The sequence below is a fragment of the Impatiens glandulifera genome, chromosome 4 (genome assembly GCF_907164915.1).
Source record: "Impatiens glandulifera chromosome 4, dImpGla2.1, whole genome shotgun sequence".
In the NCBI taxonomy this organism is placed as follows: Eukaryota; Viridiplantae; Streptophyta; class Magnoliopsida; order Ericales; family Balsaminaceae; genus Impatiens; species Impatiens glandulifera.
Window position 1 is genome coordinate 4,001,253 of NC_061865.1, and position 25,556 is coordinate 4,026,808.

At 32.0% G+C, this 25,556-nt stretch overlaps 2 protein-coding genes across 5 annotated transcripts; both read left to right on the forward strand.

The window, feature by feature from the left end:
• The first annotated feature begins 1,189 nt into the window (after window positions 1-1,189).
• Window positions 1,190-12,387, forward strand: LOC124934050 (probable DNA helicase MCM8). 4 transcript variants are annotated; one of them, XR_007099045.1, is made up of 18 exons: window positions 1,190-1,418; window positions 1,768-1,908; window positions 1,997-2,114; window positions 2,183-2,405; window positions 2,516-2,679; window positions 3,135-3,398; window positions 3,663-3,758; window positions 3,892-4,044; window positions 4,472-4,542; window positions 4,621-4,739; window positions 4,896-5,025; window positions 5,363-5,411; window positions 5,489-5,645; window positions 5,725-5,899; window positions 6,031-6,201; window positions 6,276-6,389; window positions 6,476-6,581; window positions 12,377-12,387. XR_007099045.1 is itself a non-coding variant. In XM_047474515.1 (17 exons), exons 1-17 carry the CDS (start codon window positions 1,236-1,238, stop codon window positions 6,503-6,505), a joined length of 2,358 nt encoding a protein of 785 aa, XP_047330471.1. In that variant the 5' UTR covers window positions 1,190-1,235; the 3' UTR covers window positions 6,506-6,740. The 4 variants fall into 4 exon arrangements, 1 of the variants encoding a protein (XP_047330471.1); XR_007099044.1 differs by lacking the exon at window positions 12,377-12,387 and adding an exon at window positions 8,023-8,056; XR_007099043.1 differs by lacking the exon at window positions 12,377-12,387 and adding an exon at window positions 7,155-7,294.
• LOC124934485 (aspartic proteinase 36-like) lies at window positions 9,979-13,006 on the forward strand. Its single transcript, XM_047475023.1, has 10 exons — window positions 9,979-10,106; window positions 10,210-10,339; window positions 11,364-11,581; window positions 11,666-11,884; window positions 11,964-12,126; window positions 12,210-12,283; window positions 12,377-12,473; window positions 12,561-12,624; window positions 12,737-12,808; window positions 12,879-13,006. Exons 1-10 carry the CDS (start codon window positions 9,979-9,981, stop codon window positions 13,004-13,006), a joined length of 1,293 nt encoding a protein of 430 aa, XP_047330979.1.
• Window positions 13,007-25,556: the final 12,550 nt, after the last annotated feature.

Here is a 25,556-nt window from a genome sequence, read left to right on the forward strand (position 1 = left end):
GGGATTGAGTAGGTGAATGTCACCGTTGTGGCGGAATCCGAGTGCGTCATGTAGTTGCGTAACGTAGTTGCGTCACGTAGTTGCGTTACACATCTGCGTAACGCACTCCAGACCATTTATAGTTATTATTTGCATTTCATTATTACGGTGTCTCTCGATTGATAGTATCATTTTTTTCAATTACAGCTGAAGTATTTGCTGACGTATTTGTTGTGTACAATGAAGAGTGGAAAATTGCAGCCGATGTTACCAAGTCTTTCTCTGCAAAATAATGCAAAACTATGGATATACCCCAATGTACTACATTTGCTGAATTAGTTGATATAATCTATGAGACGATTAACGTGGAAAAGTCTACATATGATTTAGTGATTAAAGTCATGCATGGTATCCTACGTAGTGATTTAGTGATTAGTTGATATCCTACGTGACGCATCCTACCAACCAACCTGCATTCAACGAATCAGAGCGAATCAATGACGTTCTGTAAAGGAAATCAACACAAACAATCATATGTATAGGAAATCAACACAAACAATCATATGTAAACGAAATAAACACAAAATATAAATGAATATAGTGGAATTGTCGAATGAATTGTCAATTTGTTCAAAATTCTCCCCGCTATGCAAACTTGTCTCCGTTGAAAGTTCTTCGCAGCTATAGGCCATTGAATATAGTGGAATGATCGACAGTGCCTCTTCGATTGGTTCTTCGGCGATGAAAAAGAAGAGAAAGTCTTCTCCGCCACCATTAGGGTTCACGGCGGAGTAGACTTGGATGAGAGAGAAAATGAATCAAAAATGAAAAAAAAATTATGACTTTATATGGTTTCGGGTGCGTCTCGCAACTGGAATTGCGTTACGCAAGGGTATAAATGTCATTAAAAAAATGGGATCACCAGCGCTATTTAATTTATTCACCCCACTTTCCGCATTTTCCGCATTTCACCATGTTTTTATGGTCATTTGCTCAAATTTCCCATTTAGAGAGTAAACTAGTAATTAATTAATAATCCTAGATGTAATTGTCAATAATTAAATACAATTTATTGTGAATCTTTATATTTAATCTAGTAACCAAAAAAATTATTTAATATTAAAACAATTATTCGACCCGCGAGAATTCAAAAGAACGAAATCTTCATAGTCTATTCCCGCCCAAGAAGAAAAGAACGTCCTTCGAAATCTTCATCGTCGATTCACGAAGAGCTATCTAGACGAAGATCGAGAGAGATGTACGAAGTTCAAGACATAAGGAAGCACCGGCCGGTTGAATCATTCGACACCGGCGACATTTTGGTCATATACTTCCAGGATTCTGACATTTACTCCGATGAATTCAAATCGAGGTTCAAGCTCACCACAGACCTCGTTCTCTTCTTCTCTAATGATCCAGGAAACAATTTACTATCTCAGGTCTATTAACATTTTGAATTATCAAATTATTGAATGTTTTGTTTTTCAATTTGGTGAATGATGCTAAACAATAAATTTGCTCATTCTTGGCTTTTGTTCCTTAACTGTAGAATACTTTTAGGTTAAATATAGATCAATAGATTAAGAGTTTAATTAAACCGAGTTTATTCTGCTGAACAATGTAATTTCCCTACACTTGAGAAGTAAGAAAGCATTAGCATAGATATGTTTTGAAAAAGCTACGAGTAAGCACACAAGCTGACTTCATTTTCTTCTCATTGGATGAGTCTATTATGTAATACAAAGTTATTTTGTTTCATGATTCATGGATGATGTTAAATTGTGACAGACTAAGGATGATGATGGAATATATGTTCTGCCAGTTGACTTCCAACAGTTTCGAAAGATCTGTTATTTAAAAGAATTTTACACTCTGCTAGAGGAAAAACCCAAGGAAGCTTTAGCATGCCTCAGTGCAGCAGTTCACAGGGTGAGTACGAGCACAAAACAAAAGAAACTGTCACTTTAATTATTTAAACCTATATTTCATACTTGGTTACCACTTTACATTGGTGCAGGTTCTTATTATTGAGTTAGGAGAAGACTTATTTGAGGACAATGCAAAAGTAAATATCCGCCTGCACAACTATCCTGAATCTATTATTACTCTGAAGAACCTAAAAGCAGCATACATTGGTAATCTTATGTTTATATTTTTTTGATATAGCAAGTAAATATCATTAACATGGTAGTTCATACAACAGATAGGCTCATATCTGTGCGTGGCAATGTTGTAAAAGTGAGCACTGTGAAGCCTCTAGTGGTAAAGATGAGTTTTTCTTGCAGCAAATGTGGAGCCAATATTTCACGATTTTTTCCAGATGGGAAATTCTCCCCACCACCATCATGTGTCATTCAAGGTTGCAAGAGCAGGACTTTCACTCCCATTAGAGCTACTGCTCAGACCATAGACTTCCAGAAAATAAGGTAAGTGCATGTAATGTACTCGTCGATAGCTGTTACATGTCTCCACTGTTTTTCTTTTGAGTAAAATAATAAGTTTGACATGTTTTTCTAAAGAAAGTTATAATATTCAGACTACAAGAGATGCTGAAATCTGAAAATCACGAAGAAGGACGAGTGCCACGAACTGTAGAATGTGAATTGACTGATGATCTAGTAGATGCATGCATCCCTGGAGATGTTGTGACTGTAACTGGTATTATAAGAGTGATCAATAATTACATGGACATAGGAGGAGGTAAGATGGAATGTTTCTTGTTCTGTATCTTTATATTTATAATGTTGCTATAACATGGTTGAACTCAGGATCTTGTCTAAATTTACTATTTAACAAAAAAATTGATTCTCAACAATGAAGTGATAGATCGGATTAATGAAGTTTCATTTTTCTTGCATTATGTTTTTGTTGGCTCCATCATATATATGTTGTTTGGTATATGTTTTTTTGACATGGACAAATCTCACACGGTTTCAGTTTAGTTGAATGTTTAGTGACATCCGCATTAATCGAGACTGTTACAAAAAAAAGAACATTATAATTCTGTACTCGATGGAATCTTGCCTACCTTTTTGTTTTGTTGCATTTTTCTCTGAAAGTGATTGCCATACAAACTGTGACTCATCAAGTTACCACTTTATTTCTGATCTAATCTGGATTTGTAAGAACCTTTAAATGATTGTTCAACATTTCAGGAAAATCGAAAGGCAAAAATCAAGCATTATACTACTTGTATCTGGAAGTTGTTTCGATTAAAAATTCTAAGTCACAATCGCAACCTGAGGATTTAGAAGATAATCCCTCTAATGCTAGAGCGTCGCAATTGCTTGATTTGTTCACATTTTCACCAAGAGACTTGGAATTCATTGCAAAGTTCTCAGATGAGTTTGGTCCAGATGTATTTCGTCAAATAGTTCAATCAATTTGCCCCTCTATCTATGGACACGAGCTTGTTAAAGGTATAGGAATTCACACTCTAAACTGGTATATCATTTATCATGTTTATTATGTAACATTTGTAAATCAATTATCTGCCTCAAACCCTTTTCTGATGACTGACTACGCATGGGTCAGTAAATGACTGTATTGTACTGCACATGACACATGATTGATATCCAGGATCATATGTTGTTAGAAGGGAGATGAAACAATTCCTTACACATTTTCATTTAGAGGTTAAATCAATGATTAGATAAATTGATGTTAGTCCATTTATTTGGCAGCGGGAATTACTTTAGCTTTATTTGGAGGTGTAAGAAAACATTATACAGATAAGAACAAGGTCCCTGTCAGAGGAGACATCCATGTCATAATTGTTGGTATGGAAAATTATTTCTGTGTTCTTTTGATTTTTTTCGGTATTAAATAGGCTGACATTGACATTACAATAAAAGACTTGTTGTATTGTTAACTAATTGATGAGACGTGGTACTGGTCATTTGAAATTACAAGGTGATCCTGGACTTGGAAAGAGTCAATTATTACAAGCAGCAGCGTCTATTTCTCCACGTGGTATTTATGTGTGTGGTAATGCTACAACAAATGCTGGTCTTACTGTGGCTGTTGTGAAGGATGCTTTGACAAGTGATTATGCTTTTGAGGCCGGTAAATGTCTCCATCTCATCCATGTTTTTGATAATTATGCAGGATATTAGTAACTAAAGCCTCTCTAGGCAAATTGATCAGAAACTTTGTATTTCAGATTTTTTTTTTCATTTTCTGTTACTGCAGTTGGTTAAAGGATTATTTTGCTTGAACGGGCCTTTTAATGAACATGTGTAGTGAAAGTTTAATCCTATATTAGCTTATAGGATCCTTGAGTATCTCGATGACTTGATGATGTGACAAAATAAGATAATTTCCATTTTGGACTGTCCTTGAGCTTAGACATTAATTACCTTGATTTTCATATATGAAGTTGGAAAGACATTGAATAACACAAACACATTGTTCTTTCCTAGTTAACATATTAAACTGAAAGCAATATTTTACAATAGGAGATTTTGTTTAACTCTGCATGTACTTTTAACAGGTGCCATGGTACTTGCTGACAGTGGACTCTGTTGCATTGATGAGTTTGACAAAATGTCAGCAGAACATCAGGTTTTGCCTTGTGTGGAAACCCATTGCTTTCTCATCGATAATTGATATTTGATATGGCATCTAATTGTATTGGCTCAGGCCCTTTTGGAAGCAATGGAGCAACAATGTGTTTCTGTTGCCAAAGCTGGACTTGTAGCAAGCTTATCAGCACGAACTTCTGTCTTGGCAGCGGCAAATCCTGTTGGGGGCCACTACAAGTACTGTAACAAATTCTTACTTCTAACATTTATCTGTTTTCTTCTGATATCATATAATTCTCATATTTTGCTACCCTTTCAATCTAATGAACCTTCTTTAATTTCCATTGATATGTTACTTGTGCCTTCTTCTAACTCCTGGGAAATTAATTTCAGTCGCACAAAAACTGTCAACGAAAATTTGAAAATGAGTGCTGCTTTATTATCGCGATTCGATTTGGTTTTCATATTGCTTGATAAGCCTGATGAGTTGCTGGACAAGAGGGTCTCGGAGCACATCATGTCAGTAAGTCATCCTGCCTGCCCAACTATTGTTGATCCATTATTAATCTGTTGAAACTACCCGTATTTTGATTCGTATAAGTAACTATATGTCTTTCATTCTTAAGCTCTAAGTTTTGAAATAAGATAGAAGTATCTGACTGAATTGTGCACGTGGTCTGATCAGTAATAATACAAAAGTTAGAAATGTTAATGAATCTCAATAAACCATGAAAGCAGAATCTCTTGTTGATTCAGTAGGTTGGTGATTTTTTTGTTTGGCCTCATAATAAAATTCCACCAAATATTTTGCCTGTTAAAATTACAGAGTGGTAATTATACTAGAATTTTACTATTTGCAGCTTCATGCTGGAAGTGGAGAGTACTCACCTGCTGCTAAGAAGTTGAAGGGTGAATATTGATAGTAATTTTATTTTTCCATCAAATTACTTTAATAAGACTAGGAGTGTTCATATCTACCAATGCAGGAAACCAGAACGCTAGTGATATAGTTCTGAGCATAAAAAGTGGTTCTCTAGTATCAAGGCTGAGACTTGACCCTCGGAAGGATCACAACTTTGTTCCTTTACCTGGCCCTCTTATTCGGAAGTATATTGCTTATGCTAGAACTTATGTCTTCCCTAGGTAATAAATACTAGTTTCTCTATGCTAAGAAGTAATTATTTTTAAGATGGTTAGTTAAATATAGTTTTTGTTGAATCAGAATGTCAAAACCAGCTGCAGAAATCCTACAGAGGTTCTACTTACAATTGAGAGACCACAGTACATCTGCTGATAGCACGCCTATAACTGCAAGACAGTTGGAAAGTTTGGTAAGACTTGCACAAGCTCGAGCCCGATTAGAATTAAGAGAGGAAATTACAGCTCAGGATGCACAAGTAAGCCAGTTTCATGGTGTTGTATCATACCTTAGGCCTTGTTTGATGAAGAGTTATATTTGGATTTAATCCAATGCCTTTTCTGGTTTGGGTTATTTGTGTCTAAGAAACATGATTAATTACTTTTGCAGGAAGTTGTTGAAATAATGAAAGAATCATTGTATGATAAATATGTTGATGAACACGGGTTTGTTGATTTTGGTCGGAGTGGAGGGATGAGCCAACAGAAGGAAGCAAAACGATTCCTTAGTGCCTTGAATAAACAGTCCGAGTTACAACAAAAAGATTGCTTCTCAATATCAGTAATATTAATACAAACACTTGTTCATGATTACTATTATTCTACTTTTATTTATTTTTGTGCTCGATATTTCAGGAGATATATAGTCTGGCAGATAGGATTGGTTTAAGAGTGTCGGATATTGACACGTTTGTTGATAACTTAAACAGCGTTGGTTATCTTCTGAAGAAAGGGCTAAGGACATATCAGGTTCATTAGTCTAGCTATATATAATGTTTTTTTCTTCTTCGTTATAATCTTACACTTCTTATAGTCTCAGCTTATTATTGGTTCAGGTGTTATCATCGTCTTATTCGCGAACTTAACTGTCTGTCTCTTGCCGGTTGTAATTGGGAGTCCCTTCTGCTTAAGCACGAGGCTTCATATTGGTTTTGGCAGAAGGTAACATTCTCGGCTCTACCAAATACTAATATTCTCAATGGTTCTTGTTTATTCAGTTAAGCTCAAACTGTGGGACCTAAAATCTAGTTGAAAATTTTGTACACAAGTTAAAATTGAATGAGATACTAACATAAAGGCTATTAAACATTTTTTTAGTGTATTTTATTTTCTTTAAATAAATTGAGAACATGATAAGGGTATTCTCAAAAAAATCTGATTTGATTTAGTAAGTTTTAATTGATTTATTTCTTATGAGAATTGTAACACATATTTTTGGGAACATAATCCTTTCGGTCATGCCGAGAAACTAAGACCCGACGTGTCGAAATTGCACTTGGACCCCTTGGTTTAAGAATGTCAAATGGATCTGTGAGCCGAGAGACAGACTAAAAGTGAGCTTATCTCTAAGATCATCATCCAAGTCCGGTTTTATTTTTTTTTAGATATTTTATTTTAAAGTTGCCATCAAGTTTGCTGGCTTGAAAATAAAATTAAGAGGCTAAAGTTTTAATTTTATAATCTTTTGAGTTTTAGAACTCAAGATATAGCCTTTAAATTATCTTGGACCCGTAGGTGGCCTCCCGCTGCGGTGGCAGTTAATGGTAGAATGTTCGCCAACGAACTTAACTTAAGGACATCAAAGTGGCGACAGTTTCGACTCCGGTTTGTCTTAGAAGTCTTTTAGGATGTATGGGGACTTCAATGGAAGAAGATAATACAATTATTCTTATCCAAAACTCAAGAACAAGGATAAACATAGTTTTCGTCATTTTTGGCCAGAAAACTCAAAATTAGGTAAGTTCTTGGTTTGGCTTGATCTAACCTATCAAGTTCTATCATAATCTAGCAGCTAGGGTGTACCAATCAATAATATGCGACAATAATCAACAATCTAAACAAGAATTGATGGAAAACCTTGAATTGAACTCAAAACAAACAATTATCCAAAGTTAAATTGTCAGATGATAATACAACGCCTCTAGGGTTTCAAGACCATACAAAATATTACCTAAAGGTCTAGAATAAGATGATTGAATACAGAGAAGTGGGAAGAACAAGTTCTTGGAACGGAGTTCCTTTGCCGGAAAATGGAAATATCTTCCCTCGATTGATCGGAGCACTTAGGGGCGGTTACAAGCTTTCTCCTCCTTGCAGTTGTATAGTCGGTCGACCTTCTTCAATTTAGAACCAAAATGCACAATTTATATTGATTGTGGAGGGTGAATTTAGCATTTGAAGTTTAAATGGGTTTTTCATTTTTTTTAGGAATTGGGCACGTTGGAAAGGTATGACCAAGACCCACAACTTTCAATTTTACCAAAATTCAAATAAACCAACACAGCTCTTGTCATTTGAAGATGAACGTTTTTGGCTTAAACTAAACTTTTTTAATTTCGACTGAATGAACATAAACTTGTTTATGTTCTCCTGTTCGACTCAGGACGTGTTAGAAGCTCTGGTTTGTACCATTGGAAAGATATTTTCAAGGGCTGCAACTTTGGAAGCAATCTCTAGTTGAACACAAGCCGTCAGTTTTGGCGACACCTCTGTACGGGCGGGCGGGCGACCTCACGTGGACTGTAGGTCAGTCAAACTGGTGCAACATTCAACCCAAAGTCTAGAATTTTCAAACCAAAACAAGAACACTTTCAAGACTCTGAAGAATCTGGTGGCTCTCCCTCCGTGGTGGTGGTGGCTCCGTTCTCTGGTCGGATGGGTGATGTGGCTTGTGGCAGGATTCCCGGTTTTGACGCCAAATATTGAATTTTTTTTAAAAAAAAATCAATCTTCGGAGCGTTTTTATGAAAAATAAAAAATAATTATATTACAGTCAATTTTTATTATCTTCAATAATCCTAACATTGCGAACGTGTTAGTTTTTACAAATTTTGCACTTTACGAAAAACATTGCTTAATTTAAAAAGAATGACTCAAGAAGTAATAATACTCATTTATAATTATTTCAGAAATAATTTTGTTCTTTGAGCAAAAAAAAAAAAAAAAAAAAAAAAATTAAATTAATAAAATATACTCTTACACCCAAATAAGTTTATCTATTTAACCTCTAGAAACAATACTCAAAACTAAATATATATATATATATTATTATTATTATTATTATTTCAGCTATCATGCATCTATGAATGTACCTTTTATTATATTTTGATGACCATTTTATACAATCACATATAATATCTTTTAAACTTGAGAGAAATTAATACTTGTAGTAGGTCTGGACAAGTTTAATTTATAATTATTTTACAATTTTAAACAATCTGATTAGAAGTTAATAACTTGTTATTATATAATATATAACATTTAGACATGTAAAAGTAAATTCTTACATTTAATTCATCCCAAAATAAAACCAAATAACCCATATCAATTAAAGACTTATTTTCTCTCTTTTTTTTTTTTTTTCCTCTATCGACAGTTCTTCAAAATTTTACTAGTATTTGTGAACTAATAACTTAAGTATTAATTGGGTGCCTTACTAATTAAGAATACAAATAAATTAAATCAACAATACATTTTATAAGGAGCATATTTTCAAAATCAATAATTTTGTGTTTTTATTCTCTACAAAAACATTAGGAAACCCCAGATTCTTTCATTTCCATGTAAAGATCAAAGTGAAAAATCAGTTTAATTGGAAAATCAATCAAATAAAGAAAAAGAGACAAAACATGAACATCAAGCTAACTGTACATACTAGCTCTAAAGCAAAAAAAAAAAAAAAAGAAAAAAAAAAGAAATAGTTCTGTTTTATATACATACAGTTGATAAATGTTTTAAAATATTAAATGAAATTTTTGGATACCGGTTAAATACAAACTTTTAGTTAAACATATAATGACTCACAATAAATTGTATTTAGTTATTGACAATTACAACACTAGCTAGGGTTATTAATTAATTATTATTATTATTTTTTAAACTAGCTAGTTTACTCTCTAATTATTAAGTTAGAACCTCCCTTTAATTCATAACTTGACTTGTAATTAAAAAGAAAAAATCATAGGCTTTTCATGGTTTGGTTTGGTTGAAATCTTACAATTAATTGGATCATTTTATTTTCTCAAAAACATATATAATTAAATATTAACATTTTACCTTATTTACTTTAAATTAGAATATATACTCTCTTTCAAAAGAACTCCAAGTAATATTTTGTGACAAACACACCTAATTCTATATTTGTTATCTAACTTGTTTCATAGGAAATACATATGTTGTTTAAAAAATAGTAATGCTAACTCACACATATATGTTAAGGGGGCTATTATTCAATCAAGTGAGAGGAACAAAAATGAAGATTTTTATTTTCACGGTGTTGTTGTTGTTGGTTGTAGCCTCCTCTGCCCAAACCGATTTCATCGCAAATAGGATGTTTGTAATGGAAAGAGCATTCCCGTCCCCAAATAACGAGGAGTTGGAAGTAGTGAAAGCTCGAGACAACAATAGACATATTGGTGACATTGTGAGCTTTCCTCTCGAGGGAGGTTTTGATATAAGAGTAGTCGGGTATGTATAACTGATAATTAATGATTTAGTTATGTTATAAATAATGTTTGTGACTAATGTTATCTATTATTACTATTTTTATTTATTTATTTTTTTTTTATAGATTATATTTTGTCAAGATAAAACTCGGATCTCCGCCGCAAGAGTTTAGAGTAGATATTGATACCGGCAGCACCAATTTATGGGTGAGATGCAACGATCCGTCGTCGTCGTCGTCGTCGCCTCAACAAGAAGTAAGTGATTTTTGAAATGTTTTATACTATATGCTCAATCTCCCTATGAATAAATAATTTTAAAGTTGGTAAAATGTTGTCATTTTAACTCCAGTTCCTGATCACTGAATTACAATCTGCAAATTAACTTGTCCTTACTAATGAAAATTACATCCTCTTCTTCAAGTCTTTCATGCAAGAATGCACTATTCACATCCATTTGATATAAATTCCAACTTAATTGAGCATACCCTTCAATTACAAGTCTTGCCACTGGAGCAAAGACCTCATTATAATAAATCCCATGTTCTTGGGCATACCCTTCAATTACAAGTCTTTCCTTGCGTTTGTCTATCTTCCCATTCCCATGTTCATTGAGTTTAGTTTAGTTTTCTTTTTGCTCCTTTAGGTACATAGTAGATCCACAAGCTTGCTTCCATGTCTTGTTTCTTTCAATGGCTGAAATTTTCTTGATTCATTGCTTCCATGTCTTGGGCATACTAAGAAGATTGCATTTCAGTTTAGGAGCATAAGATACATTTTCTATTAACTGCCTTACACCATCCACTCTAATTCTTATATTTCACTTTCACAGCACATCATTTACCCAACTTCACACTGCTTAAATTGTGTGTCCAGATTAATAAACCAATTAATGTAATTCACCACAGATGTGGTTGGAACAACCAGAATCCAAAAACCAAGTATATATTACATTTTGGATTTTCTTGAGTTCTTAATTAATCTGCAACAGCATCAGCTAAATCAACATAATTAATTAGCTTTTTCCCATTCAGGACCTCAACATGAAAATGTCCAAGTTTCTTACACTTTTAGTATTCAAATCAAGTTTCTTAAACATGTGCTACTAACACTGCTCCATCAATTGACTTGCATGGTCTGCCTTTTCATTTCAAACAAAATATATAGAAATCCACCACCTGCATTTGACTATTTGCCTAAATTTTAGTTTAATTTCATGCAATTCACAACCACAAGAGAAAGTTTGCTTATAGATATTGATTGTGTTTCTGTTTATGTGCAGGTTGAACTTAACTCATTTGATCCCACCGGCTCCTCCTCTTCTTCGAAGCTTTCATGCTCGGACAGATTATGCCATGGGATTGGTAGAGATTGTGCGAACAAGAGTAGTAATCTGTGTGGATTTAACACTCATTATGGAGATGGAAGTTTGGCTACAGGCTACTACTTGACCGATCTTCTCCATTTTCAAACAGCTTCCTCAGCTCAAATTGTATTCGGGTAATTAATTAAGGATATATATTATTAGAATACTTTAAACTTCTTAACGTGTCTCGTCACTTTTTCTAATTACTAAATTAATAGGTGTAGCACGCATCTTGAGGGATCAATTGCCAATACTCGACTTATTGATGGGATTTTGGGGTTGGGTCATCGTTACCCTTCTGTTATATCACAATTCTCGTCCCAACAACTCATCCCTGGAATGTTCTCCCATTGTATGAGAGGAAATGGGGGTGGCATCCTCGTGTTTGGTGAGATGGAGGATTCGAGAACGGTCTATACTCCGCTCCTACCACATAAGTATGGATTACTTGCCTTTTTTTTTCACTTCATCAAATTGGTTTGGTTTAAATGATTACTAATGTTGAACTTTATGTAGGGGTCACTACAATATAGAACTTGAAAGCATTGCTATTAATGGGCAGTTGTTAGCCATCAACCCCGATGCTTACAAAGCATCTGATCGTCGAGAAATCATCGTGGATTCTGGGACGACACTGGCATACCTGGTGTCTGACATATACGACGCATTTATAAGTGCTGTAAGTTTATTTACCTTTTATTAAAATAATTTGCTACGATTTTGACTAATCTCCATAAAAATATATCAATTTAAATTTTATAGGTAACTGGTGCAGTTTCACAAATTGCTACACCCCTCCCCTTACAAGGCAACCAATGTTATAGATTGCCTGAAAGGTTCTTAATTTATATATACTTCACCTAAAATTTAATAATATTAACTAAAAATATTAATACTTACTACTACTGTTTGTTTATAAATGAATATAGTGGGATCAACGGATTTCCTTCGATTGCTTTCAATTTTAACGGCGGGGCATCCATGATTTTGACTCCGAACGATTACCTTCTGAATTATGGACTCACGGTAAGTTTTGAAACATAATTCTTGTAATGTTTGATTTTTGAGTTTGATGTCAAAATGCTAACTTCTACTCATTTTTATATATCACAGGATGGACTCCTATTAATGTGCATGGGGATTCAGAGATCATTCGATGATTTATCAATTTTAGGAGGTAAGTGGTTCAAGAGAAGAATAACTAGACAATTTGTTTTTGTTAGTTTCAAGATATCATTGATTAGTCGAAAAATATTTTATTATTTGAATTTGTATCACATATCTTGCAGATATAGCACTTAGAGACAAGATTGTTGTCTACGACATTGTTCACCAGCGACTCGGTTGGGCTATTCACGACTGTGAGTCGAATTATTTACTTATTCTCCGATCTCCATTTTCTTTTGTTCATTTTTGTTTCAACTTTTGTAGGTTCTTCTTTGCCGGTCAATATCACCAAACCGTTAGAAGGGGACTACATTAGCAGTGTCGCACCGTCAATAACAATAACACGGTCTTATTATTGGATACTAGCTATGTTGTATATGATAAATCTATAGGTTTTGGCAACTTCTATGTTATTTGCGAATATTTTATATAATCCTTAATTTTGTCAACATCTTTTTGTAGTTATGCTTCTTGTTTATGAATTTTTTTATTTTTTTTTTTCATTTTTATTGTACAATCCACTGACAAAACAGACAATATATAATGGTAACTGTCAAAATAAAATAAACAATAAATAATGATCAGAAATTAAAAACAGAACAAAGAAATGTTTATTAAAACATTTATCACTCAATCTTCAACATTATTAATGAAAAGTTATTTATCAATTCATTTTTATTTATCAGCAACATTGTCTGCAAACATTAGGATTAACCTCAATGTCACAAAAGCAACAGTCACCGGGACAAATATGACCTGGACAACCTGTTTATTCAAAATAACATGTTAATCCATATTTCATAACTTTTATGTTCATCATATAATTATAAAAACAAATAAATATAAAATATAAAGGAATAACAATCAATTAATTAAATTGACATGGTAAATACAACTTACTAAGATCTTCATATTTAATTTCACCATTCATAAGTTGCTTAGAATTGACCATGAATGGAACGCGATTTGGTGTAGCGTCAACCATACAATTAGATGCATAACCCAACAAAACTAACATACAAATCAATAAAGAAGAAGATAGTTTCATGGCGACAATACGATGATGAGAGATATAGGGCAAAAGATGTGAATTTGATTTTTAATCGAGCGATATTTATATTTCACATATTATAACATATTTGATATATGTTAAAAATCTAATACAATTCTAACAATATTAGGTAAATCTGAACAAATATTTCAAATATCATGGTATGATTTTGTATATCCAAATTAATACCAAAATCATGGATTCGGTGCATTTAACTATTTCTTTTAAATGTTGAAATTACATAAAGAGCAGTTTACTTTTTTCTTTTTTCTTTTTTTATGTTTGGAAGCAAATCTTTGATTATAAACATAAAGTTATTACTTAATTTTAAATTTTTTATTTAAATAATATTAAGAAACTTTTCATTTATGAAATATGAGATCTTTTTGGTAAAATATCTGTTTCAAATGTGAGTAGTAGATATCACCCATTTACTCTATTTAAAAACAGTCCTCAGTTTGAGAGAATAAAATCGTTTTTTTAATTAGTATTTTTTTTTTTTTAAATCATAAAAACAAAGGTGAATACTCAATTAAATAGTTGACCCATATGTTAATGATAGAACAAATTTTGAATACTAATATTAATATTTATTTCTTTCATAAATATCAACATCACAAATAAAACACTTAGTACATTTTTTTTTTCATTTAAAAATAGCAACAAAATTTATAGTTTACATATTTTAGAATCTTTTATATTAAATATTAATATTTTTAAGTACTCTTTATACATTTGGGCAACTATTGACTCTTTTGAAGAAAATAAGTGACATGGTACAAATGATGTCAGAACTTTACAAACATTATACCGCTAGAAATTTTTTTGGCAAGTACCTCTTTGGTTTAAAACCTGTATTAGAATCGAATTGATGTCGAATAATGACGATGAAGGCTGTACGCATTTTTCTTCGTTCCTCCTAAAAAATATACCCCGTCTTTAAGGGCGGTTTGTACGATCTAGAAATTATCGTTCTTTAAGAGAAAATATTTTTTGTGTGTTAAGGCAAGCTTTGTTAAAAATCTCATTGACTTACCTCCTCTGCATCCCGTAAAAAGTGGAAAGGGATGAGAAACCGAAAATAGAGTTCTCTAGCATAGGCCTTTTGAATTGGCCCATCTATGTTTTAAAATGATCCATTCGCGGATGTATTGATTTAATTGACTTTAGAGTCCCCACTTTAGTTTTCTTCTCAAAGAACTAAAGAAAAAAAATCAGAATTCGTTGTTTGATTACGTATTAAGAAAGGGCCTACGACATTATGTCCTATATGCTTGTCTTTATAGACAATCTCTACTCATAAGTAATTGCCTAGTTGATGTTTGAAGGATTATTACATTTTCGTTCTGAGTTCAGAACTCTTTTGCTTGTATGAGAAAATTTTAACCATTTTACAAAAGGGTTGATTCTATTCACAAGGCATAAACAAGGTTAGTGCAAAAGTAGAGTGCAAGGCACAAATCCCGAGGAAAATGATCACAGTTAGAGAAGATGGGGATTCAGATTAGAGATTGAAAATTTATTCCTTTGAAAAAAAAAAGAATAAATTAATCAAAAGTCCTTAGTGTTTCTCTTTTTAAATATTTGGAGTTGAGAAAAACTCTGAATACAACACATTAAAATGAGTCATTTTAATGTGACAACAGATTAAGTTTATAACCCGTAAACACACTTAACCATTTAACCAAGCGCAAAATTTGCCGCCTGACAGACTCGAACTCAGGAACTTATGGTTAGTATCCACCTCTTATTGTCGCTAAAAGTGGATATCCCTAGTCTCCCTGAGGTCTTGGGTTTGAGTCCGTCAGACGACAAGTTTTGCGCCTAATTAAATGGTTAAGTGTGTTTATGGGTTATGTGCTTAATTCGTTGTCCCATTGAATCCCCTTTTAAATCAGCTCAAATGGTTCTCCCAAGCCCAAGTTATGATTTTTCAAAGTTTACATATTACTTTGTCTTCAGCATCCTTGCGATTTCTACACCCGAAACTTCAAACACACACAAGTTTTGACTCAAGGCTCCTCACGGTATGAGCGAGTAGGCGTTGGAAAGGTATGAATCTTTTCCATAATTTTCATGTTTTGAGCATCAACAAATGGAGTCTGTGTAGTGCTGACCAAGAAAACGACTGTACAGAGACGGGTTACCATATGCATCAATCTCATTGCAGGCTATCTAGGATGAGTTATACAACGAACCAGGAGACCTACTTATTACCATTGGAAAAATGACTCAAAGGGCTTCCCAATGATAGCTCAGTCACCCAAAATGGCCAAGTGATTCGAAAGATACGAATTTTAGAAGTGTAGCCTACCTCAAGTTAACCTCTAAGACCCACACTTGGAGCATTGGTTCTCTTGTGTTGATCGGGCAAGTGCTATAATCGTCGATCTAGGTTTCAAAATCAATGTCATTGAAAAGGTATATTGATTATCAAACCCAAAGAAAGTGGCAATACGGCGAAAGTTGGGATCAACTTCCTAACTCAAGTTGAATCACTAAAATCCATCAACTACAACTCGAGTTACGAATTTATGAGTGGAATGGCTTCCATGTTGATCTTCATCTAAATACTCTCCATTCACGTCGATATTTTGTCTAGTTAGGACATCCAATCGTGAAATCGAGCTGAATAGTCATTGTAGGAGACTCATTCATCTTTCCAGAACGCCCAAAACGATTAAATTTTATCGAGTATTGAAGCCGGGGCAAATTTTTGAATGAATTTTGTATAATTAATTATACACAAAAATATAATTATTTTCTACTAAACAACACAAATATGTTTTATTATTATAGAATTTTATTAGAATTAATACTTTATTATTTAAGATTGTAAAAATAATTTATGCTATTTTGATATTGTGTTTTTACTCTTAATAAATAATTTATTAATATAAATTAGTAAGTAAAAAAAGGCTTGAACGTGGAGAGATCTTAAGTATAGATGAAAACACTAGTATATTATTATTACTAGGAAGACATCCTTGTGATGCACACAGATAAAAATATATTGTTACAACGTCCCGTGTTAATCAAATTTGGTGTTGAATTTAAAATATAAAGTGTTATTAGCCTAGTTGGTTAAAATGTTGTACTTGTTTTGTTATGTTGCGTTTTTGAAACATACCTATAGTATTCTTAATTTTATTTTCAACCGTTTTAAGTTTATGGGCGGGTCAACTCAAAATCCGATCCAAATATCCATTTACTCTCACATATATATATATATACAAATTAACCACATCTCTCGACCTGGCAATCCAGACACTTTCAAAATTAAGCATCATTATATATATATATATAGATTAGTTAGTTAAAAATATCTCGCGTTCATCATATTTGGTGTTGAATTTAAAATATAATGTGTTATTAACTTAGTTGATAAAGAGTTGTACTTGTTTTGTTAGGTTGAGAGTTTGAAACATATCTATAGCATTTTTAATTTTATTTTAACCGTTTTAAGTTTATGGACGGGTCAACCAGAATCCGATCCAAGTATCCATTTACTCTCACATATATATTCAAATAACCACAGCTCTCGACCCGACAATCCGGACACTTTCAAAATTAAACATCATTATATATATATATATATATTAGTTAGTTAAAAATGTCCCGCGTTTATCAAATTTGGTGTTGAATTTAAAATATAAAGTGTTATTAGCCTAGTTGGTTATAGAGTTATACTTGTTTTGTTAGGTTGCGAGTTAGAAACATACTTATTTCATTTTTAATTTTATTTTTAACCTTTTAAGTTTATGGCGGGTCAACCCATAATCCAACCTAAGTATTCATTTACTCTCACATATATATCCAAATTAACAACAGCTTTCGACCCGGCAATCCGGACACTTTCAAAATTAAGCATCATTATATATATAGAGAGAGATTAGTTAGTTAAAAATGTCCCGCGTTCATCAAATTTGGTGTTAAATTTAAAATATAAACTATTATTAGCCGAGTTGGTTAAAGAGTTGTAATTGTTTTGTTAGGTTGCTAGTTCGAAACATATCTACAATATTTTTAATTTTATTTTTAATCGTTTTAAGTTTATGAGCGGGTCAACCCAGAATCCGACTCAAGTATCAATTTACTCTCACATATATATCCAAATTAACCACAGCTCTCGACCCGACAAAATTAAGCATCATTATATATATATATATATATTAATATTACTTAGTTAAAAATGTCCCGCATTCATCAAATTTGGTGTTAAATTTAAAATATAAAGTGTTATTAGCCTAGTTGGATAAAAAGTTGTACTTGTTTTGTTAGATTGCAAGTTTAAAACATACATATAACATTTTTAAGTTTATGGGTGGGTCAACCCAGAATCCGACCCAAGTATTCATTTACTCTCACATTTATTCAAATTAACCACAACTCTCGACCCGACAATCCGGACACTTTCAAAATTAAGTATCATTATATATATATATATATTAGTTAGTTAAAAATGTTCCGCGTTCATCAAATTTGGTGTTGAACTCAAAATATAAAGTGTTATTAGTCTAGTTGGTTAAAGAGTTGTATTTGTTTTGTTAAGTTGCGAGTTCGAAACATATTTATAGCATTTTTAATTTTATTTTTAACCGTTTTAAGTTTATGAACGAGTCAACCCAGAATCCGACCCAAATATCCATTACTCTCGGATATATATCCAAATTAACCACATCTCTCGACCCGACAATCTGGACACTTTCAAAATTAAGCATCATTATATATATATATATATTCATTTTTGATGTAACATAATTTTATATTTTTAATAAAATTTGTCATGTTTTTGTTATTACATCAAAATTATTTGCGAATATTTTTATATAATACTTCATTTTGTCAACATCTTTTTTTTAGTTATGCTTCTTTGTTTCAGGATTTTGTATTTATTTTATTTTTATTAGACAACCCACTCGCAAAAACAGACAATATATAATAGTAACTGTCAAAATAAAATAAAATAAAATAAACAATAAATAATGACCAGAAATTTAAAAACAGAACAAAAAAATGTTTATTAAAACATTTAACACTCAATCTTCGACAATATTAATGAAAAGTTATTTATCAATTCATTTTTATTTATCAGCAACATTGTGTGCAAACATTAGGATTAACCTCATTGTCACAAAAGCAACAGTCTCCGAGACAAATATGACCTGGACAACCTGTTTATTCAAAATAAGTTACTGGGTTTGGGTAAACTAGATTTAGTAGAGAGAAGAAGAGATAGATCCAGCAGAGAGCTTTTTGAAGGGAAGATGACCACTAGGTTTGGTTTGGGTTGATAAAGTAGATGAGAGAAGAAGAGATAGATCCAGCTTAGAGCTTTTGAAGAACCGATGATCACTGAGTTTGGTTGATAAAGTAGATCTAGTAGAGAGAGAAGAAGAGGTAGATCAGATAAAGAAGAAATGTCCAGAGTTACCTTTCGGACCGGATATTTCCGGTTTGTTTTTTTGGTTGAACCGTCCGGTTGGACCGGATTTTGCCCGGTTCGAAAGGTGACCGCATTAAAGTCAAAAACCGGACCGTTCTCTTAACCGTTTCGCGGTCGGACCGGTTGAACCGGCGGTCCGACCGCGTATTTTAAAACCTTGAAAATAACATGTTAATCCATATTTAAACTTTTATGTTCATCATATAATTATAAAACAAATAAATATAAAATAATTACATGTCCATGGTAAATACAACTTACTAAGATCTTCATATTTAATTTCACCATTCATAAGTTGCTTAGAATTAACCATGAATGGAACGCGATTTGGTGTAGCGTCAACCATACAGTTAGATGCATAACCCAACAAAACTAACATACAAATCAAGAAAGAAGAAGATGGTTTCATAGCGACAATAAGATGCGATATAGGGCAAAATATGTGAATTTGATTTTTAATCAAGTGATTTTTAATCAAGTGATTTTTAATCAAGTGATTTTTATATTTCACATATATGTTTAAAATCTAATAAAATTCTAACAATATTAGGTAAATATTATTAATCACATCATTAATGAGAATAAATAATAAAATCATAAAAACAAAGGTGAATACTCAATAAAATATTTGACCCATATGTTAATGATAGAACAAATTTTGAATACTAATATTTGTATGTTTCATAAATATCAACATCCCAAACAAAACACTTAGTACATTTTTTTCATTTAAAAATAGCAACAAAATTTATAACTTTTTTTTTTCAAATAAAATAATTTCCAATAAACATCTCAAATTAATTAATTTTTGTTTTGAAATATTCTATTGTATCTTATAATTGTTTATTGTGTTTACATATTTTAGAATCTTTTATATTAAATATTAATATTTTTAAGTACTCTTGATACATTTTTGACAATATTGACTCTATTGACTCTTTTGAAGATAATAAGTGACATTGTACCATGATGTTGAACTTTACAAACATAATACCAAGAGAAAAAAAATTGCAATTACCTCTTTGGTTTAAAACTTGTATTAGAATTGAATTGATGTCGAATAATGATGATGAAGCCTGTACGCATTTTTCTTCGTTCCTCCTAAAAAAATATACCCTGTCTTTAAGGGCAGTCTGTATGATCAAAAAATTATTGACCCCATGTCTTACATTCCTCACGTGCTCCCGCGGTAGGAGATGAGATATTTTTATGGTAGATTCGACCCGTGCACTGTTCTTTAAGGGTGTGTTTGATGAGGGGAATTAGAATTGGAATTGGAATTGGAATTTGAATTCTAATTCCAATTCTAATTCCAATTCCATGAGAACTGACATTGAATTACAATTCAATTCCTATGTTTGGAAACATTATAGAATTGTAATTCAATTCTAATTCTTATGTTTGTAAAATAAAATACCAGTTCAAAATGTTAATTTCTTAAATATGTTTTCACGTTTTTGGCACGTTTAATACGTTTTTGACATGTTTAACACATTTAACACATTTTTGACATGTTTAACACGTTTAACACGTTTTTTACACGTTTAACATGTTTTGGGCACGTTTAAACACGTTTTAAACATGTTTAACACATTTTCACACTTAAAACACATTTTCACACGTTTAACATGTTTTTCACGTTTTTAGTATGTTTAACACGTTTTTGACATTTTTAATACGTTTAACATGTTTTTCACACGTTTTGACAAGTTTAACACGTTTTTCACGTTTTTGGCACGTTTTTGACATGTTTAACACGTTTTTTTCACACGTTTAACATGTTTTCACGTTTTTTGCACGTTAAACACGTTTTTGGCATGTTAAACACGTTTTACACATTTTCGACATGTTTAACATGTTTTTCACGTTTAACACGTTTTTCACGTTTAACACATTTTTTACGTTTAACACGTTTTTCACGTTTTTGGAACATTTAACACGTTTTTGATATTTTTAATACGTTTAACATGCTTTCCACACATTTTGATAAGATTAACACGTTTTCACATTTTTAGCACGTTTAACACGTTTTTGACATGTTTAACACGTTTAACATGTTTTTTACACGTTTAACACGTTTTTGGCACATTTTTAGCACGTTTTACACATTTTGACACGTTTAACACTTTTTAACATGTTTAACATGTTTAACATGTTTTTAGTACGTTTAACACATTTTGACAAGTTTAACATATTTTTGGCACGTTTAACACATTTTTTACGTTTTTGGCATATTTAACACATTTAAACATGTCACAAGTGTGTTAAATGGGCCAAAATGTATTTAACATGTCAAAATGTGGTAATGTGCCAAAATTTATCAAACGTGTTAAACATGCTAAAAATGTGTTAAACATACCAAAATGTGTTAAACGTGAAAACGTGTTAAACGTGTCAAAAACGTATAAACGTGTTAAACGTATAAAAAATATGTTAAACATGCCAAATAAGTGAAAAACTTGTTAAACGTGCCAAAATGTGAAAAATGTGTTAAACGTGTCAAAAACGTATTAAATGTGTTAAAACTGTGTCAAACGTGTCAAAAACGTAAAAAAACATGTGAAACATGTCAACAACATGTTAAACGTATTTAATGTGTTAATAACATTTTAAACGTGTTAAAAACATGAAAACGTGTTAAACGAGCCAAATATGTGAAAAATTTGTTAAACGTGTCAAAACGTAAAAAACATGTTAAACGTGTCAAAAATGTGGTAAACGTGTCAAAAACGTGTTTAATGTGTTAAAAACGTGTTAAATATGTCAAAAATGTGAGAATGTGTTAAACGTGTTAATCGTGCCAAATATGTGAAAAACTTGTTAAACGCGTCAAAACGTGCAAAATGTGCCAAAATGTGAAAAACGTGTTAAACGTGTCAAAAACGTGTTAAACGTGTTAAAAACGTGAAAATCGTGTTAATCGTGTTAAACGTGTCAATGACGTGAAAAATGTGTTAAATGTGTCAAAAACATGTTAAACGTGCCAAAAACGCGTTAAACGTGCCAAAAATGTGTTAAACGTGCCAAAAACATGAAAACATGTGAAAACGTGTTAAACGTGTTTAATGTGTGAAAATGTGTTAAACATGTCAAAAACGTGTTAATTCAGAGATCATTAGATGATTTATCAACACTAGAGAGATTTTTATTAAAATAAAATGATTCAAAACAAAACAAAATTCAATCCGAAATAAACTCTCAACATCGACTCAAAGTTTCAAATAATATCAATCCCCAAGTTAAGACGAAGGATGATTCTAAGCAGAAGCTTAAAACGGAGAAATTTCCTTAGAGAATATTAAGTTGAAGGGTCATCCCATGCAAACACTTAATTTTCAAACCCAGTTTATGCCGAATGTCCATTCCAAGCAGAAACTTAAAACAAAGAAATTTCTTTAGAAAAAATTAAGTCGAAGGGTCATCCCATGCAAAATCTTAAAAATAAAGAAATTTTCTAAAGAGGATTAAGTAGAAGAGTCTTCTATAACAACAACTTAATTTTCAACTCGAGCTGAAGGTCATCCCAAGCAAAATCTTAAAAACAAAGAACTTTCTCAGAGAGATTAAGCTGAAGTCTTCCCTAGAAGAAACTTTATTTTCAACTCAAGTTGAAGGACCATCCCATTTAGAAGCTTAAGAACAAAGAAATAAATTTCTCATAGAAGATTAAGTGGGAGGGTCATCCCATCAAAAACTTAATTTTCAACTAAAATGAAGTGCCGTCTCATGTAAAAGCTTAAAAATGAATAAATTTTCCAGAGGTGATTAAGTGAAAGGGTCATCACCATCATGAACTTAATTTTCAACTCAAGTTGAAGGACCATCCCATGCAGAAGCTTAAAAATAAAGAAATTTCTCAAAGAGGATTAAGTAGAATGAACTTCCTTAAGAGAAACTTAATTTTCAGCACAAGTTGAAGTGTCAACTCATTCAGAAGCTTAAAAACAAATAAATTTCCCAAAAGAGATTAAGTGGAAAAGGTCATCCCCAACATAAACTTAATTTTCAATCCCCAGTTTAAGTCTAGGGGCTATCCCATGTAGAAGCTTAAGTCAAAATTTATCTCATAACTTCTTAACTACGTTCGGACATGATTTTCATGTTATGAGAATTTGTAGGCAGCTTGTCACGAAATCGGTCCTAAATCAATAAAATAACCAAACCCATATGTCAATACTAGGTGCATTTTTAAAAATTAAAACGTGGTTGTAAGACCAATGAACGATACTTAAATGAACGCTTTTGCTAAATAGAAGAGCGATACTTAAAAAAACATTTCGATAAACAGAGGAGCGATGTTAAATTTTATATCTGAGTATTTCGCTAAACTGAGGAGAGATACTCAAATCGAACGTTTCGCTAAACAAATGAGCGATGTTGAATTTTATATCTAAATATTTTGCTAAACTGAGGAGCGATACTCAAATCGAACAATTCGCTAAAAAAATGACCGATGTTAAAGTTCATATCTGAGTATTTCTCTAAACTGAGGAGCGATACTTAATACGAACATTTCGCTAAAATGAAGAGCGATATTCATTTTATCCAAGAGAAACATTATGTAGACACTAATTTTTTACTCCCCAATTTTATAGTTTATACTTTTAATAGATTCCAAACCTATAGTCATTTTTAAATTCAGACACGGGCTCATTGCGCAGATTATATCAAGAGCAATTATTTTTAGAACAATTGAGTTTCTAAAAATAGTTGATTTCATATTTTTAATAAGTTATTATTGTGATAATTTGTTTAAGTTAAAACACTTAGAACTTTTATCATACTTAGCATATTTAAAGTTTTATTTAATTAAATCACCTTAGATATTAGAGTAAAAAAACGTCTTATACATAATATGATTTTTTTGTAAAATTTTCCTTTAATTTTTAATTAGATTAGATTTAATTAGTTTAGGAAAATAAAATTACAAATGTTAGTATAAGACTTGGTCTTTTATTTTTCTTTTTTTTTATTTATCATTTGTTTAATTGCTAAATTAAAAGTTAGTTAGTTTAATAAATTAGTTAGAAAGTTATTTAATATTTTATTTTGGAAAGTTAAGTTAGTCTTTTCTTGTAGAAGTTACTTAGATTAGTTATTTGACTTCATAATTTTATTTGATTATTATTCCATTTTGTAGGGGAATCAAGAAATAACCGAAATATTGAAGATCATGTAGATTAATGGACCAAGATTCACCAAGAACAAGTCAAGACCCATAAAGATTCCTCAAGATTGTCAAGATCAATCAAGAGGATCCAAGAAGTCAGGGATGGACCTAGGATTCGGTGGTGGTGGAGTGGGCTTAAAAAAATATTTTCGAAATTTAAGCCATGGTCAAAGTCAAGGCATGAATTCGACCGAAGTATCCAACCGGTGATCCGACCCAAGATCCAACCAAAAAGAAGGTGTTGGAGTCTCCTAGAACCTTCTAGCGGTGTTGGAGTCTCCTAGAACCTTCTAGCGGTGAGCCATAAAGAAAAGGAGGGAATAAATATTTAGTTTTGAAATTCAAATGTTAAGTTTATGAACTGTAAACCAAATTGCACCAAGTCTTGACATTAAAACCATGAGATGTTTTAATTCTATTGTCCAAAATATGTGACATGGTAAAGGGAAACCACTAGTTTGGAATTAACAACACATTACTCCCAATTTAAATCAAAAAATCTCATTACTTTTGAGTTCCTTAGGTAGGTTGTTAGCTTCCCCATTACTTGATAGGTTAGTTTTAAATGGGATTTTGGGCTTTAGGGCTTCCATAACTCTTCCTATAAAACCAAAACCGAAATCATAACTCAAGGATCCGAAATTTGCATATACATGCCCCTATGCTTCCCCATTTGCCCTCATTCTCCAAACCTAAGCAAGAACACATATCTAGTGTGGTGGGTCAAAAGCTTATTGTTTATGATATTTTCGGTTTCCCCTTTTAGATCAAGAGCATCCCAATCATGTAATTAAGCTCCTTGATCCCTCTTTTACTTCATTGTCTTTTCCTTTTTCTTAATTTAAAAAAATATGATGCTTTATCTTTTCTATTTCCATCGATTACATGATTTATCTTCTACTTTGATTTAATTTTATGCACCTAATCATGTGACATATGTGATTTAACTTTTACTTTATAAACGCCTTAAATTAAAATTGAACCGTTACTTTGGGTTAAAAAAAATAGTTTCGACAAAAGTTATAGGAATATTATGTTTGATTTTATAAACCAAATCTAATAATACTTTACATAAACTTTAAATAGTCAATTAAATGATAAATAGGGGATTTGAGATGATAGATCAATTCAATTACTAGAAGCGGAACCTACATTTAGCTTCCATTGTTCTTGGGATGAATTTTGGTTGATGGATCTTCCAATCTAGCACAGACCTTAACTTCACTTTGGGATTTCTCACTTTTTGAATCCTCTCTGTCGATGGGGAGACAAGAG